At 44.5% G+C, this 18,215-nt stretch overlaps 1 protein-coding gene across 1 annotated transcript in view; it reads left to right on the forward strand.

Annotated features, from left to right (window-relative positions):
* Positions 1-8,591, forward strand: part of cacna2d4a (calcium channel, voltage-dependent, alpha 2/delta subunit 4a) — a 718,409-nt gene extending 709,818 nt beyond the window's left edge. The window contains exons 37-38 of the mRNA XM_078568258.1: positions 6,005-6,087; positions 6,893-8,591. Coding sequence (XP_078424384.1) covers positions 6,005-6,087; positions 6,893-6,988 — 179 coding nt within the window. The 3' untranslated portion in view covers positions 6,989-8,591. The remainder of the gene's footprint in view (positions 1-6,004; positions 6,088-6,892) is intronic.
* Positions 8,592-18,215: the final 9,624 nt, after the last annotated feature.

Below are 18,215 nucleotides of genomic sequence, written 5' to 3' on the forward strand. Positions count from 1 at the left end.
ACAGCTTGGTGTGCAGGGCATGGACATGGCCTTACAGACAGTGGCAGTGGGGTTGTCTGGCTTGGCACTGAGCTGTTGATGGGATAGTTAAGTTCAGGGGAGGCATCTGCAGCTTGTAAATGGGGATAACACAATAAAGGACGGTTATTCAAAGCTCTCCTGGGTGGGGATGGGGGTTCTCCTCTTTATGTGACTGTGCCTCCAGTTGTAGAGGGGTGAGGTCCACGTGGGACATTGGGACATGAACAGTGATGGGTTCAGGAAGGAGGGCTGGAATGTGTACCATAAATACAATGGATCCATGTTTACTGAGGGAGGCTGGAGAATAACCACAGGGAGCTCTACCTGCACACCATGGGATTCCAGGAAGATTGGAGGGACCCGAACACTGACAGGGGGAGGGTCGAAGCTGGTCTCAAAATTAAAATGCAGCACCACCATCTTGAAATCCCTAAGTTGTTGCACAGTTTGAATTCGAAACTGGAAAGGAATCTGCATGGGAGGGGTCTGAGGCAGTGTGGGAAGAGCCCACTGCTGGACTAAGGAGCCCTTTCAGGGGCCTCTCATACTGCTTAGAGTCACAACATTGAAATAGAGTCAGAGCTAAGAGAAAAGAGGAAGACTTCCTTGAGAAGGTGCCATTGGAGCCATTGCTTTTCGGTATGCTTTAACGAGAGACTGCAGGAGTCATTGGTTGGGATTTCCTGGGCCCATCGTGGTGGGACCCGCCATGGGAAATTCAGCGGCCCAGCCAAAAGTCCATTGACTTTCAGCGGGATCGGATGATACTGGCAGCGGTCAGGGCCGGAATATCCCGCCATTGACTTCACAATACCATTGCTCCATTTGAGCTTTAACAGAGAGGTATGTGAGAATGGAAAATACAGGCAACCATTAAGGAAGCACAGCTGCTGCATACCTGCCAGATCATCAATGAAACTCTGTAATGTGCTTTCTCCAATTAGCATGGATAACGGACTAAAGGGCATCCATTCATTGCTGGTGCAAGTTGAGCTTGATCAACATACCAGATCAGAGATTGCAGGAGTGCCTTTGCCAAGGTGGCGCATTTCATGAATTTGTCCAAATCTCTTCCAAGCTTTGTGGGATTGAGATGCCACGTAGCCAAGTAAGCATCTTGGTCACCTAGATGTGTGAGTTTGTGTCTCAGCTGCAAGGCTGGATCAGCGAAAAGCTAATGGCGCAGACACAGCTCTAGGGCATGATATTGGCTTTCTGTTTGTGAGTGTGAGGCCTACTATATTAGCCCAGTATTCATTAATGTGTTGCATCTATCAATCCACAGGGAGAAGGAGGATTGAATAATAGAGCCTGTGCTCAATGCTGTCTTCTTGATGCAGTGATCGATTGAGGAGGAGAAGATGGGCCCAGCGCCACCTAACGCAGCTTTGAGAGGAGCCCCAGCCTGAGGTCCAAGGTCCAGGGGACCCCCAGCAAGACCCAGAGGATGAGGAGGTTAAACCCATCCCACTGAGGTGACTCACACGACCAAGTGTCCACCGAAGAAGACTTTCCTACCTGGAGATGAACAAAAGACAATGCCGCACGTCTGCGCTTGTCAAGAGATGTGGTGGATCATAGCTGCCGCATTCTGTAGGAGGATCTAACGCCCCATGAACTGGGAGGACATCCCCTGCCAGTGCCCCTGAAAGTCACCACCATGCTTAATTATTTTATCTGCAGATTGTTCCTGGGATCCACAGGGACTCTATGCGGCATCTCAGTCCTCAGCACACAAATGTAACAAGGAGGTGATAGATACCAGCTTACCAAAGGCACTCCTGCAATCTCTGATCTGGTATTCTGATCAAATAAGGGTCTTCATTATGTGAAGTTCACATTCGATGAAGCTAGCCAGGCTGCTAGATTTCTGAGGTGTGCAGCTAGCTTCCCTAGAGTTCAGGGTGTACACATTGCACACATGTGGCTCCATTTGAGAGCTCCATGGCACCAGCCCCTGATGTTCATCAGGAGCACATCATGCACATTTGTGCCAGAAGTCCTGGGAGTTCCCTGAGTCATTCCCAGGTGCCTCGCATATTCAAAGGGCCTCAGCGATTATAGAGATGGCTGCTTGGGGATAGGGGTACCCACTCTAACAATGGCTCATGACACCTGTGCGTCATCCTCAGAGTGCACTGGAGGAGAGATATAATATGGCGCATAGCTTGACACAATCCATCATCAAGCAGACCATTGGCATCCTGAAGACGTACTTCTGGTGTTTGGACTGGTCAGGTGGGGCTCTGCAGTATTCTCCACAGAGGGTGTCCTGCATAATCGTGGTCTATTGCGCCCTTCACAATCTGGCGCTTCAAAGGGGGGATTCCCTTACCAAAGGGAGACATGGAAGAGTCTGAGGGCTCCTCGGATGATGAAGAGCAGGAAGGGCAGGAACTTGAATAGGGAGATGAGGGTCAGCTTCCATGTGAGGATGCCATCAAAGAAGCACCACACTGATAACCACAGGATTCCAGGAGGAGTAAGGTACAGGCAACAGGGCACAGCCACATTCCTTCTGTTCCTTAGTACCATGTCAGTGCGTTGAAAGGCCTTTACAACCAGTCACATCGAAAGCAAGTTCAGCGTTCGGACTTGAACCTTCAGTCCTCATGATTCACCAGGCCCCAATCTTTGGAAAGGTCAGTGCTGAACCCTGTATCTGTGTACTCTGGGAAGTAAAAGTCAGGACAGCAGCACAAACACCGCATCAAAGGACTTGATGCAGCCTTCGCCACCTTAATGAGAAACTTTTGGCTGAGACTAAGGGTGGAATCATCCCCAATTTGCACTAAGTGCGGTAGCGGGCAAGAAAAAGGGCATTTTACCCGTTGGCTGCAATGGCAGGTTTTCTCGCCATATCATCCCAATCCCGCCTCATTAATCAAGCATTCCGAGTAAACATGCCATTTCATTGTTGGCGGCCTCCTTCACCCACCACACCGTCACCTCGCTGTTTCCTCATGCCAGGCGCCACATTTAAAGTAAGCCACGCACACAGCTCTGTGCTTCCAGCCCAAGACTGCTGCACAGAAGACATGGCCCCAAAATGCAAGAAGACTACAGCCCCCCAATTCAGTGACATATCCCTGGGATGCCTTCTGGACACCATCGGAGCCCGCCGCAATGTCCTCTACCCCCACTCTGAACAAAGGAGTCCCATCAGTGTCACCACTCTGGCTTGGAAGGCGGTGGCAGTGGTGGTCAGTGCCAATGCTGCACAGAAGAGGTCGGCCATCCAGTGCAGAAAGAGAATGAATGATCTAATCTGTGCTGCCAGGGTAAGAGCAACCATCTCATCACTCTAAACTCACACACTCACAAGACCATCACACATTCGCTAGCATCTCACTCGCTGCCAGCACTCACTCACTCACACACACCCGCTCTTCACCATCTGGCCTCATCTCCTCTTGAGGCTGCCTCCTCAGCCCTCACCCTCTTGAGGCCACTTGCACAGATCAACATGTGCCCCACACACAGCCTGGGATACACCCATTCCCCATTAATGCCCTAGCCCTGCAACCTCTTCCCTTGCCTGAGGCCACTCCTCCCACTTCCCCAAGCAAGCCATAGCCCTGCAGCCATTGAAAAGCCACCCCCAACTTATGGCTGGTCTGGTAGGCAGACACCTGCCCATGAGCCCCCTAAAAGTGATGTGGTGCTGCCTGTGAAGCCTGGCGGTGATGACCGCGAGTGCTGCCTGAAGCAAGGTAGGCAAACAAACCTCAAAGCCCCGAGTGAAGTGCAGCTCGCCAGGTGCACGCCACTTATGTTCAGTTGTGAAACAAATGCCAACGTACCTGGATGATCTAGCGTGTGGGGATGATTCTGGCAATCTGGGCTTATAATGATATGCAGATTTATTAAAATGAAGTTCCCAACGTCTAATGGTGGGAAAGGCAGCCCGTCATTGACGGGCAGAGCGGACGACGTCATGAGACTGATTTTTGGCCTTCCCGCCATATTATCCGCTCATGCCCGCAATGACGCCTGACACCATTGGACACGGAAAATTCTGCCCTAAGATGCAAGCATGGTTGGAGAAATGGACTCCTCCATCCTTGCTCTAGTCTGTTGACTGCCTCTCACAACTCTACCTGATTTTCCACTGCCTGTCGTTGCAAATCCAGAAGGTTAGAGACGGTCGCTTACAGAGGTTTATCATCTGACTCAGAATAGCGGGTGCCTGATCTCCAGCTGTCCCCTATGTGCCTGAGACCTGAGCTGTCACTGCCTCCGACTGCTGTGGAGACATGTTTGTGAGGCGTTCCCCAGAATGTGGCCCCGACCTAATCTAGATCAATGACCCACCAGGGTGTGTGCCTCTGTGCTGGTGGAGGGTGCAGGTGATCGCAGTGACAGTTGTTCTTCTGATGCATCCTCAGCATCCTCCTCTAAGGTGGCCTGGGGCTAGGGCTTATGGTAGCTCTGGTGGTCTGCCTGGGCCTGCTGGTGCCTGTAAGAGAGAGAAGATGGATGTAGTTAATAAGCAGGCAGAATACAACATTGGATGTAATTCACTGTGATTATCAGGATGTGATCAACTCTTGGAGGGCTCACCCGTACTGGCTTGCTGGGAGAAGCCGATCTAGCCTTCCCCACAGGATCGATCTCTGTCCTTGCCTGCCAACTTGGCGGCATCCTCCTCAAAGTGGGTCAGCTCCTGGACATCTGCCATCCCTCCTCCCATCTGGGACATGGCCCTCTGGTTGTGGGCGAGCTTGGTCTGCATGAAAATAAATGGAATGTAATGTGATGAGAAGAGATGGAGGAGAGGTTGGGAAGCATGCATGCCTGCTGTGTGTGCTGATCCCTCCCCAGTAAGGGCTGAGGATGGAGTTTGTGCAGCATGATAGATGAGATACTGGTGATGTTAAAGTGTCCGTGAGACAATCGGTGCTGATGTCTCCCCAGCCAATTCTGTGTGAGATCCCTGAGCAGTGTAACTCTTTGAGTGATGATGCCATTATGAGAGTGTGAGATTAGAGTGAATGATACATCGTTCATCATTCATCCATCAATAGATGGAGTTTTTCCGGCGGGTGCCCGGTAAGCTGAGCTCCCTTACAGCCGGCTCCCAGCCCCCTGGAGCCATCCCTCGGATAGAGGACTTCCCGGTGCCGGCAGACTCCACAAATGAGGGCCTCAAGAGAGCCATTGCTGAACTTCAGTGCAGCTTTCTTCCTTGGTGCAGCCATACCAAGACATTTCCGGGCAACCAGCTGACCTGCTGAGATTAATGAGTGTGTCCGTGTGGCGTTTAAATATGGTGCCTTGACCTTTTGACCCCATTAGGTAATTGTGGGCTGGACAAATCAGTGCCACCCCTCCATGTGATTCAGAGAGCTACTCAGCGATGCATAATTAATGAGCTTCCAAGCATGAAATCGGACGCAATTTCCTGTCCCGCCACTCAGCAGGAAATCTGCCATGAAACCCGCCCGCCACCACACTTAGTCTCCAGAAGGGAAAATTCCGCCCATTGTCTCTGGCAACAACTGAACGAAAACTGTTTTCACAGGGTCCGGCCCAACAGGCAGCCTGCTACTGCTAGAGATTGCAGTGACATACTAGCCAGCTCAATTCAAGCATGCCTCTATTTCTTCCCGGCCATAGTATAATGTAATAGTATCAGGATGGTACCATGCATAAGCACATGTGGCAACTTTGCAGCACACAAAAATCAGTCCCATGTTGTAAAATTCACTAGAGTCCAGTGTTTATCCTGGCAAACCCAATGGAGGGCTCATTGGAGCAAAAATAGGTCATTCGGCCCCTTGAGCCTGCTCCGCCTTTAACTAGATCATCTCTGATCTTTGACCTCAATGCCATCTTCCTGCATTATCCCCATATCCATTGATGTCATTGGTATCTAGAAATCTACTACTACTCAGTGCTGTTAAAAGTGTTGACTGATAATCTCTACTAATATACTAATAATCTCCAATAATTCAACTATTATTTCTTAACACCTGTGTAAATAATGCATCGGTTAAATGCGATCGTATGCGATCACAAAAGTTAAGGCGTCGACCCAATTCCTGTCATGCATTCCACCCTGAGGTAAGGTGTAATTCAGGACAAACTCTGTTGTAGCACAAAAAGTCGATCCATACGCATAGAGTGCAATGAAGCAAAATAGTATTACAATCTGATAGGTGTCTCTTTGGTGCTGGTTTTCAGTATAGCAGTTTCACTATCATTCAAAGTGGTCCATGATAAACACTTTATAAATCTTACATATATTTTAATTTAAAAGAACATCATTGGAGGATACCTGGAGGAGAAATATGTTGGCAATTGACCAAAATGCAATGGTAGAACACTGCATTCTTCCATCCTTCAATTCCCTGGTATATTGTGCTTTAATTCTTATCTAAGAGATCAAGCATCAGCAGTTAAGTGATAGGTTGTGTCTCCATAAGAAAGAGAGCAACTTGGATGGTGCCACTTCAATAGTGTCACTTACAAGCCCAAGTTTTCTCTGTTCTTTCCAAATATGTATTGAATATTGACCGGGAGACAGAAAGACAAATGACTTATTCCATGCCCTCTGAACTAACTGCTAGGAAACACATCAGCATTGATCCCACACCTGTCAATTTTCTTTCCCCATTTGTGTGGATGAGGCTATCTTGGTTTAGGATCTAGCTTGGCTCTGATTGCCCTCCCTGACTGAATAGGCTGCCAGTACTCACTGCCTTGGCTGATAAATGCAGAACAGCTGTTTGGCTGAGGTGCTATCATTGTCCAAAGAACTGTATTTCAGCATATGTCAGTATCTTCAGGAGTGTGTGGAAGAAAATCTTAATAGAAAGAGAAAGGATCTTAGATTTTGTTTTAATGACAAGCTATATTATCTCCACAGGAAAATGCAGAGGAGTGTGGAGGGGCATCAGGCATCTCTCTGGCTGGAACACTGCTAGCACTTAATCTGGGCATGGCTGTTGCTATTTTACAATGATGAAGTTGAAGTGATGACCACCATACACCACAATGTTTTAGAAGCTTTTGTGAAGGTTGCACCTAAGACAGATCAATCAAGCCTGGTTCCATTGAATTGTTAACAAACATATGCTATTGGCTGACAAGACAGGCTAAGGACAAAAAAGAACTTTCTTAGATGGATTTCAAATTGCTTTCTTGTTCACCAGAGCATTGTTTTTCCTCTTACATTCAAAGTAGTATAATTGGAGAAACAACACAAAGGTTATCCCCTGCAAAGAGATGGAGGAACAATCTCAAGAAGAGGTTCTGATTTGGGAAAATTAAACTGGGAACACAATCCATCTCCTGTATGGACTTCAAATTGTCCTTGGTCAATGGAGGTATCATCTGCTTGATAAGTAAGTGGCTTTATTTCTGGAGCCTGATAGTGTGTAATAGTGTTGTGAAGTTACACAAATTGTTCTTCCAGTAGTGTGGCTTAAACCTGGAAAATTCCCCTTTGCTCCTTTTTTTTTGGTCTGGGAAAATTTATATGAAAATCTGCACTTGCTAAGAGCTTCAGTCTTTGCACAGAATAAATTCTTTGTATGACATTGTTTTGTCACTCTCCTTTTTATAACAGTGTTTTCAACATTGAGGAAATGTTAGGTAACAATCCACTCAAAAAGCGTGACTCAGAATGGAAAATCATTTAAATAGAGTTATATTTATAAAGCTTATTCACAAAGGTCCTGCCCATGGTGCCTCCATTTCACAAGACAAGCTGTTACATTGTATCACATGCTGAACTATGACCTATTGCAAAAAATATCTGGATCAGGGGCAGCTTTTCTAACAGAAGAGACATTTACAACAGCAGCAAGTTTTCATGTTAATGCATCCTTGCAAATTACCCCAGGAGAGATCTTTCACAACAGGTAGTATGCAAACACACCTATGTGTTAAGCAAGTACCGAGGGGCAATAACTTGACTAATTTTTCTACAGACACTTGTACCGCCAAGGGACCAGACAGTTAGACTGCTTGGAACTTACTGGCAATTCTACCTGTGATCAGCCATCAGAAGCTATGCAGCCTCCCCACCAGTTTTTCCACCCCTTGCACAAAAATGGAGCAACTACAAAGCTAAACTTAGCTCATTACAAGCAGTAAGTGTGCACATTGAACCTTTGCCAATTACGCATTCCATGGTTCTAAGTCTCAGTGCTCTAATGCCCAGAGTTACCCTAATTTTGATGATGTTTTGCTCTATCATCTTATTCTGCAAAAACCAATGTGAATTGATTTACATTGTACAGCATTTCCATGATTACAGCTTCCTTCATGCTTGTAAGGGATGCAATTATATTTTCACCCTCAGCCAACAACCATAAGAAATGGTCAGTGATCACATTGCTGTTTTGCGGATTCTGCTGTGTGCAGAATGGCTGCCATGTTCACCCAAATAACAACAGGAATGGTATGATGTAACTCATTCTGTATGGTGCACTTGGGATTTGTCCAAAAGATTAAAAAGATGCTATATAAATATAATTTTTTTTCTTCTTTAAAGACAGACTAACTAATTGAGAACTGACTTTGAACATTAAAGCTACAGCTTCCCCATAAGGATTCTACTAAAACCCAAGCATTGCAAAAGGAACATGATTAGATTATCTTTCATGATCATTTTACATGGAAGATTTTTTGAACAGTTGCATGTATATTTCCTAATCATTATTAGTGCCAATAAGATCTTCTTGGTTTTTGAATCTCAATAACCTCATTGGGAAACAGACTGAGAATTACTAAACCCAATGATGTGATGAAACTGAATTAATGTATACAATTGAAATGGCATAATTGCTTAAATAATCCCCAATGATACTAGCAATACAACTCAAACAAAAATATTAAACATACACTGAATAAAAGAGAGAAAAATAATTTCCAGCAAATTGTAGCAATTCCTGTTGATGGACCAAATGGCCTCCTTTGCTGTAGCATTCTCTGAATGGAGGATATTTACACTCAATTTATGTTTACCTGGCTAATGATAAACATCATTAGCAATGTCAATGACCAATGTCCAGGAAAAAGATATGAAGCCTTCATTGTGCAGCAGTACATGGTGCTTGCATTATTTGAAGGAGAAAAGGCACTGGGTAGATTTCTTTTTGAAGCTCAGGGCTATTGGTAACATAATGGCTACTGACTTCACTAACAAAGCTGCATTCTTCCTGCATTTAGCTGCATTCCCATGTTTAGATGCATCTGTAATAATTTCATAGGTCTTGTACATCCATTCAACCTCTGTCCTTCAATCCAGACATTCTACTGGGTTTCTGGAATGCTAAGAAGAAAAGATTTCTATTACTACTGCAAAAAACCAGTGTTGCCCTATTTCTATTACAGCACTCCCAAAAGAGTTGAGAGCTCCTCTGGTAGCATCACCTCAATTTAAGTGCAGCACTTGTGTACATGCGAGTTTTAATTTCCAGATTTGCTCAAAAATGGGAAGTAAATTGTTCAAAACCAACTGAAAATTTGGGTGAAGAAATGTTATGCAAGTTCTCTATCCATTTGCCCACTTGTGCAATTTTCTGCTGATAATTTTTCCTGGAACCCAACCACTTTGATATGTAAATAGCTCTGAATGATATTAATATCCTTTGTGCAATTCTCAGCAAGTTATCATTTATTTAAAAATCTATATTCTCTATGGTTACTGGAGCTAAGGTTGTTGAGGAATATCCCTGCCTGAAGACTGCAATGAGAATTTCAACCAGATCTGTACTTTCTTGTGTTTCTTCTTTATAGCTATTAAGATACCTTTATAGCAAATGTTAGGTTAACGCTAAAATTGACACCATCCATTAATAATAACACAGCAAGTTTTCCCATGGGAGTGCCCTAAACCTGTATTTTCTGGATGAAACGGAGGAACAACCAATGGAGGATTGCAAGATAGGTCAGGCTGTACTGGCACTCAGTGTTCATCTACCAATATCTCCATACCTGCGCTTACTAAAGTGAACATGCATCGATATGTCAGAGAAACAGTGCTTGAGTAGGCTATGATGCAGAAGGGAGATTGGCTGAATTGTGTTGCTTGCTGCAAAGTGACCTGCAACCAAACTTATCCAATAACATAGTGATAATGAAGATCACAGCAACCTCTAGCTGCTATGCATCTGGATCATTTCACAGGTTGTATCAGTTACATAAGTCATTCCAAATAGATAATAGGAGAAAGCAAATGGCAGGCATGTTGCTTGCTCAAGAAGGCAATTTCATCCCCTTTCCCGTTGACAGCTAGCAACTGCACGAGAGAGCTGTGTGTTAGACGTGTGAAGTTTTATAAGATTGTTATGTTTTAAACAATCTCTTTAACTTAAGGTAAAATGGAGTAGTGAAGAGGGTCATGTGATCTGTTATGAGTTCTGCCTGACAAGGAGCTTTTGTGGCCTTGTTATCACTGGGACCGAGAAGGCCCAGGTCGAAACTTACTGGGAGCAAGGTGCAAAACGTTTACACCTGAATACAAAGGCAAGAGCAGTTAGGCTCACTGTGGACAGACTTTCAGTCTCTAAGTTTTTGGACAGAAAAAAGAAAGAGAGGGAGAGAGAGATCTCACAGAAACACAATAGACTGCAGCTGATGTGGTCAGCAGAAAGAAGAGGTGTAGTTTTTTTATAGATTAATTTATCTTAATCCTTAACCATGCAATTAATCCAACAAAATCTAATGAATCATTAAGTTCGAACAAGACATAACCATAAGGCACGATGGACTCTTGAGTAGTAAATTAAAAGAAAATGTTCATTTCAAAAACGAACAAGTATACTTAACAACACAAATTAGACTTTACAGCTTCAAACAAGTGATCAGGTCACTGAAGAATAATGTTGTCCTCTTGTTCCTTCGTTGACAGCAATTCTTTCAAATTCTGCCTCAGGTACATCCAGTACGTGACTAGCTAGCAAAGATGTTGTTCAAAGCCTTTACTTCTATCCCCTAAATTATCAATACGTCATCTCAGACCATGTCTGTGTAATTTCATAATTGGTTAATTTAAATGTTGGTTTGTTTTAATTGGAATTTGACCACCTATGTACGCCACCTCTTGAAAGGACAATGTCTCTTTTGCAGTTTCTTTTGTTTCCTGACTTCGCACAATTGCTTATCTATCCATTTGGTCAAGGCTTTTGCCGAGCTTAGCATAACATATCTGATTGATACTCATCCAAAGCAGACATATGAAAATAGTGTTTAACATTATACGGTTTTAAATCCAATTTTGACATAACTACTTGATTAATTATTATTTCTTCAATTGTAACTTGATTTAGGTACACTATTTTGTCAATTATCTGTTTTTGGCTGGTTCCTAATTATGTAATAACCCTTAATTAATACATGTGAATGATTATAAAGTTACAGAACACAAAATGGCTTCTTATCTCAGTGTTAGCACAAAATGGCATCTTGACCTTGTTAGCTTATTACAATGAATATAATATGAAATTCTAAAAATGGTTGAGTTACACTAAATTCTAGTATCCAGGCTTACTTACAGAGGGCTATGAGTTCTCTGTGAGCTACCAGGCAGAATGTGGGAAGGAAGACGATCTCTGTTTGAAGAGAAACATCCTATGGCAATCTAAATACTCTGGAAGATTTGCATTGGAGAAGCCAGGAGGAGAAATCAACAAAGCGGACCTTACTTCTGGTAGTCAATTTGGAAATTCTCCAAAAACTGAGGGAAGCACCTTTTCAACTGTCACTTGACGTTATGACTTGGTGAAATGGGACGTGAACCCATTGGAAGCTGGGAGTGGCTATGGACTCTTTCCTTTAAAGGTTGTATTCTGTGGAAAGCATGGTATAATGTATATGTATATGGCATGGGATTATAGAAACATAGAAAAATAGAAGCAGGAATAGGTCATTTGGCCCTTCGAGCCTGCTCCGCCATTCAATATGATCATGGCTGATCATCCATCTCAACACCATACTCCTGCTCTCTCCCCGTACCCCTTGATGCCTTTAGAGTCTAGAAATCTATCTATTTCCTTCTTAAATATATTCAGTGACTCGGCCTCCTCAGGGTTCTGTGGTAGAGAATTTCACAGGTTTACCACCCTCTGGGTGAAGAAGTTTATCCTCATCTCAGTCCTAAATGGCCTACCCCATATTGTGACCCCTTCGTCTAGACTCCCCAGCCAGAGGAAACATCATCCTTCCATCCAGTCTTATCAGTTACATTAAAGCATTAATAAGAATTAGCTTTTCTGTAGTTTAGAGTATTAGTTGCTTATTAGGTAATGTTTAGTCAACGTTGCTTTTAGAGGGTTTGTTTCAGTAAAAGTCTTAAAACTTGAAATCTTGTCATGCAATTCCTTTAAGTTGGTCACTGGGAATTTATATCTCTTGTTTAAGTTATCGGTCTCTACAGGGATCGCAACGTGTACAACTTTGCAGGACTCCCAAGGGTTCAGCAGGATTGGAAACATCAACATAGCAAGTCAATGCTCAATTCAAGGGCAGTAGCCATCATGTCTTCATTTCAAGGCAGTCCATCTCCCACTGGCTTTTAACTTTCAGAGTCAAGTGGATGGTTTCTGGGAAATCAAGGCTAACCTTTATAGCCAAAGTTGTTGCCATATTTGTATTGTTTAAATACACCCAGTGTAAAAAAAGTGTAAAAAAACATGATGACGAACATGCATTCACCAGAGTCATCACAGAGCACCTCTTTGGCTCTTTGATGCAGCATTCCGGGGGCTTGGACAGATTTGTGGGAGTCCTGCCATGCAGTCTCACTGAAGAGCTAAGGTTTGTAGTATATATGTTGGTTAAAGGATAAATATTTGAGTAGGACACCAAAGGAACACCACATAACCAGATAAGGTGGTCCCTGCTCCAGTTCCTATGGAACACTGAGAGCAACGGAGAGTGACTGAGGATACATTGACATCCTAATGAGTAGACTTCACATATCGTTTGCAGTAGAAAGTCTAACATGATAAAATGCTTCAGTATCTTTGGGTGGAATTTTCCATACCCGCTGACGTCGGGCATCATGGCGAGCTTGAATGGACAATATGGCAAGAAGGCCAAAAATCGGTTTCATGCCATTGTGAAACATGTGGGCAACCGTCCACTCCATCCATCAAGGGCAAGCTGTGTTTCCCACCACTGGATGTCAGGAATTTCTTTGTAACACATCTGCACACCATTATAAGCCCAGCTCACCGGAATCATCCCCCCACATTGGATCATCCGAGCATGCTTCACAACAGCATTTATAAGGCAGGCACCTGGTGAGCTGCACTTCGAGGGAACTCAGAGGTGAGTGCAAGTAACATTGGGCAGCGCTTACGAGGGTCGCCTGTTGGATCTCAAGGTTGAGGCACTGTGCATTCATATGAGGGCACGGGCAAGTTGTTTTTTCCTGGCTGGCTGACAGTGTGGTGCCGGGGCAAGGGCTGCACACCGGTTGAGGCTAGTTGGGGGTGGGGGTCAAGGGCTGCACTGCGGTTGATGGTAGTTGTGGTAATCTGAGGTACAATGCACCTTTAAGAGAATGTGAACAGATTGACCATGTGACTGTATTACCCAATTGCTGTGTACCGCGGGCTACAATGTTAGTCAGTAGTTTAGAATAGGATCTGATTGGGGAAGCACACATTGGCTAGGATTTTTCGCTGAGTGGGCAGGTGCGCGCCCAACCTGCTTGAGTATAAAGCGAGGCGCAATGACGTTGATCGAGCATCCCAATGTCATTGCGCACTCGCACGACATTTTGGCCGGTGGGCGCACGCCGGAGTTGGCAGCGCGCCCGTTGACAATTAAAAGGCCTATTAAGGCCATTAGCAATACAATTAATTTAAATTTTTCACTGCCCGACCAACCTTACGGTTGGCGGGCAGGCAAAAAGGCCAGGCGGCCTTTGCAAATTTTGCGAAACTTCATCCACGGGCGGGACGAGGTTTCGATCCGTCTTTTTTTAAAAATGTCATCCTAATTCCTAGCATATCCCTGCTCCTATGGGGACATGTTTGTAACATTTCAAAAATCTTTATTTTTTATTTTCAAAACTGTTCATCTCCCTGAGGCAGCTCTGTGCCTCAGGGAGCTTTTCCAGTGCACACCCACGCGTATGCGCGAAGTTCACGCTCACCCTCCTTCTCCTCCCCACCACACAGGCAGCATAGAGCGCTACAGCACACGATTCATGTTTGGCGGGCCTTAATTGGCTCGCCAGTGTGAGATCACGGTCCGGCCCCGATTGTGGGTGACAGTCTGCTTCCTGACCGCTCACCCCCACCCACACCGAGCCCACCCGACAAGGGCAAAATTCTGCCCATTGTGTTAGTGCTCTGTTAAATGTGTAAATTAACAGCATGTACTTCATCTTATATTGGCCTCTGTGTCTGTGGTATATTGTTTGCCACCTCACCCACCACCAGACCATGGACCATCAGACCACCACTGGTCACATTATACTGAACACCTCATGTTCTTCCTTTTGGCCAATGCCATATAAGGGGAGAAGAAGAGGCGGGCGATCCTCTTATTGACCTGTGGCAGTAAAACATTCGGCCTAATACATTGTTTAAAGGCACCCAAATCCCCAGATTCCAAGAGCTTTGATCAGTTGGTGAATCTTGTGAAAAGCCACTTTCAGCCGAAATCCTTGGTAACAACACAGCGTTTTAAATTTAATTCAAGGTGTCGCACCCATGGAGAGACAGTCACTTGCTATGTAGCAGCCTTGAAACAACTGACAGAGAACTGAGAGTTCATTAATTATTAATCGACATATATGTCGATTAATTACATGTTAAGATTCTGATTAGTATGTGGCATTAACCAAGACGCCATTCAAAAAAGGTTGTTATCAGAAACAAATTTAGACTTCAGCAAGGCGCTGGAGTGCGTGCTCGCAATGGAGAGCGCAGTCAGGGACTCAGCAGCAATCAAGGGAGCACAGAATGGCACCGTCCATTCTGTCGGGAGGGAAGTGCCGGTTAGAAATGGTGCAGGAACGTTGGGCTCCGAGGAAAGGCGGGAAACAGCCACCATTATCAGATCAGCAAAAAGCAATGGTTTAACAGAGAAAACCCACAATAATAACGGCAGAAATGGAACCAGACAGACTGCAAGCGAACGACAATTTTTAAAAATCAAGCGTTTCTACTGCCATCATAATGGGCACATTATGCAATACTGTGAAGACAGATTGAAACAAAACTTTAAACAAAAAGATGGAAATCGTAAAATCGCCATAATGGAGGACCCAAAAGAAACAGACTCAGATATTTACTCACTACACAACTTAAAAACGGGTAAAACAGAGCCAATCTACTTGACAGTGGAAGTCAATGGAAAACCCATCTGAATGGAGGTGGATATAGGGGCATCCATGACAGTTATAGGGGAACATATGTTTAAATATCTAAATGGAAGAGGCCACTCACTAAAGCTGGAAAATTCAGTTGCTAAATTAAAGACGTTTACTGGTGAAGACATATGAGTAAGAGGTATATGCAAGGTTCCAGGAAGCCAGTCTGCTAATTTACCCCTGATTGTGGTTGCAGGGGAGGGTCCAAGTCTATTTTATTGGAACTGGCTTAAGGAAATAAAGTTGGAGTGGACTGAGATTTTTCAACTCACAATGAAAAATCTGCAAGAATGATTACAGAAATATGCCTCTGTGTTCGGGGAAGAGCTCAGGAAGATTCAGGGGCTGCAAGCTAAAATCCATGTGAATCCCAGGGCAACCCCCAGATTCTTGAAGACGAGGCCAGCCCCTATGCATTACGAGAGAAAGTTGATGTTGAATTAGACAGGATGGAAAGGTTAGGAATCTTACAACCTGTACAATTTTCCAAATGGGCAGCACCCATAGTTTCAGCACTAAAGCCAGAGTGTGCAAATATGCAAGGACAACAGATTGACCATTAACAAAGTGGCCAGACTTGACAGGCCCTCTATATCAAAAATTGATGAATTGTACTCCAAGCTGGCAGGGGGAACCGCATATGCAAAACTCGACATGAGCCACGCTTACCGGCAAGTCGAGCTAGAAAAGGCCTCTCAGGATTTTGTGACTGTCAACACACACAGGGGATTATACCAAATCATCCTTTGGAGTCTCATTGGCTTGTGCAATTTTCCAATGGACCATGGAAAATTTACTTCAAGGCCTACCCTATATGATGGTTTATCTTGATGATGTCTGAGTAACAAGACTGATGAAGAACACCTGGCTAACCTGGGAGAGGTATTGAAGTATTTCCCACAAGCCAGAATGCATTTGAAAAAGAAAAATGTATCCTCCAAGCAAAAGAAGTGGTTTACCTGGGTCATAGGGTCGACTTGCAGGGCGTTCACCCAGTAGAAGACAAGGTGAGAGCTATTCGTGAGGCACCAGCCCCGAAAAATGCCACAGAACTCAAGTCCTTCTTGGGGATGGTTAACTACTATGGCCATTGTCTCTCAAATTTGCCAACAGTACTGGCTCCATTATACGGGTTACTCAAGAAAAACCACAGGTGGACTCCACAACAACGGGCTTTTACAGTAAAGCAGCTACTATATTCATCGGCCCTGTTGGTACATTTCGACCCAGAGAAAGAATTAATTTTAACCAGCAATGCATCCTTAAGGGGTAGGGGCAGTACTATTCCAACCGAATAACGGACGGCTCCGAATTGGTTACGTCTCAAGAACGCTCAGTGTTGTAGAACACGGGTTACCAGAGATAATAGTGTCTGATAATAGAATGGCATTCACCAGAGGGGAATTCCAAAGATTTACCAGTCTCAATGGCATAACACATGTTAAGACCTCGCCATACCACCCTGCATCCAATGGTTTGGCCGAGAGGGCAGTTCAGATCTTCAAGTCTGGAATAAAAAAACTGGATGGAGACTCTATTGCAACTAGATTATCATGTTTCCTACTCAGTTATAGGACTACGCCACACACGACCACATGTATTGCCCCCACAGAGTTATTAATGAAGAGACACCTCAGGACACGTTTGAGTCTCATAAAGCTGAATTTAGGGGCCAGGGTAGAGAGAAGTCAGGAGGCTCAGAAAAATGGACACGATTACCACAGTCGTGAAAGAAACTTCACTGTTGGAGACACGGCTTTTGCAAAGAACTTTAGAAATGGGCCCAAATTGTTATCAAGTGAAGTTAGTACAGTGACAGGACCCCTATCCTATCACATATCGGTTGAAGGTCAGATAATTAGGAGACACTTAGATCACCTCAGGAAAAGGGAACAGATCTACAAGAAAAGATGCACCAAGCATTCCCATTGGAGTCTACACCACATATAGAAGGAACACACCTTGGTTTGGAAGTGCCTGTAGTATCCGTTGAGCCTGAGAGAGTCGCAGAGACAAACTTACAGGTTCCTACTAGACAGGTGACTCCTGAGAGGGAGGTCTTGGATAAACCATCCGAATTCGTAGAACTACGACGGTCGACACATTTGAAGAAGCCTCCAGAAAGACTGAATTTGTAAATAGTTTATTTATGTAAATAGTTGATATATTGTAAAGAATGTAAATTGTACTTTCGAGTAGAGGGGGAGGGATGTAGTAATCTGAGGTGCAATGTGAGCAGATTGACCACGTGACTGTATTACACAGTTGCTGTGTAGTGTGGGCTACAATGTTAATCAGTAGTTTAGAATAGGGTCCGGTTGGGGAAGCACACATTGTATTTGTGCTCTGTTACTTGTGTTAATAAACAGCATGTGCTTCATCTTGTATTGCTCTCTGCATCTGCAGTATCTTGTTTGCCACCTCACCCACCGATAGATAGGTATACAACCATGATCGCGAGCAAAGTGACCCAACAGAAGGAACATAACAGTAGTGCACAAGCATGTGTCGGGGGTGGGGGAAAGGAAGCGGCCATGCATTATAGAAACCTTGTATAAAGTGACCATTCCTCTGCAGCTGAGACAGTTCAGATACAGCCACATTGACATGCTTGGAGTCAGGCCTTTAGCTTACCTGCCCAATCAAGCGATGCAGAGGCTTGAAAGTGCCACCAAATGCTCCAGAGCTTTTTACCCTCAGGCACTGACTGCAGAACATTTGGACGACTGCGCACGTTGTACAATCTCCTTGCGAAAGCTGGCCATGGAGCAGTCACTTGTGAGGGCAATCACAGCCCTTTACAATGTCATTCAGGTTTGAACCAGTCTCCCTCATGGTTCAAGGTAACAGTGCA

This window comes from Cetorhinus maximus, chromosome 22, assembly GCF_964194155.1.
Source record: "Cetorhinus maximus chromosome 22, sCetMax3.hap1.1, whole genome shotgun sequence".
In the NCBI taxonomy this organism is placed as follows: Eukaryota; Metazoa; Chordata; class Chondrichthyes; order Lamniformes; family Cetorhinidae; genus Cetorhinus; species Cetorhinus maximus.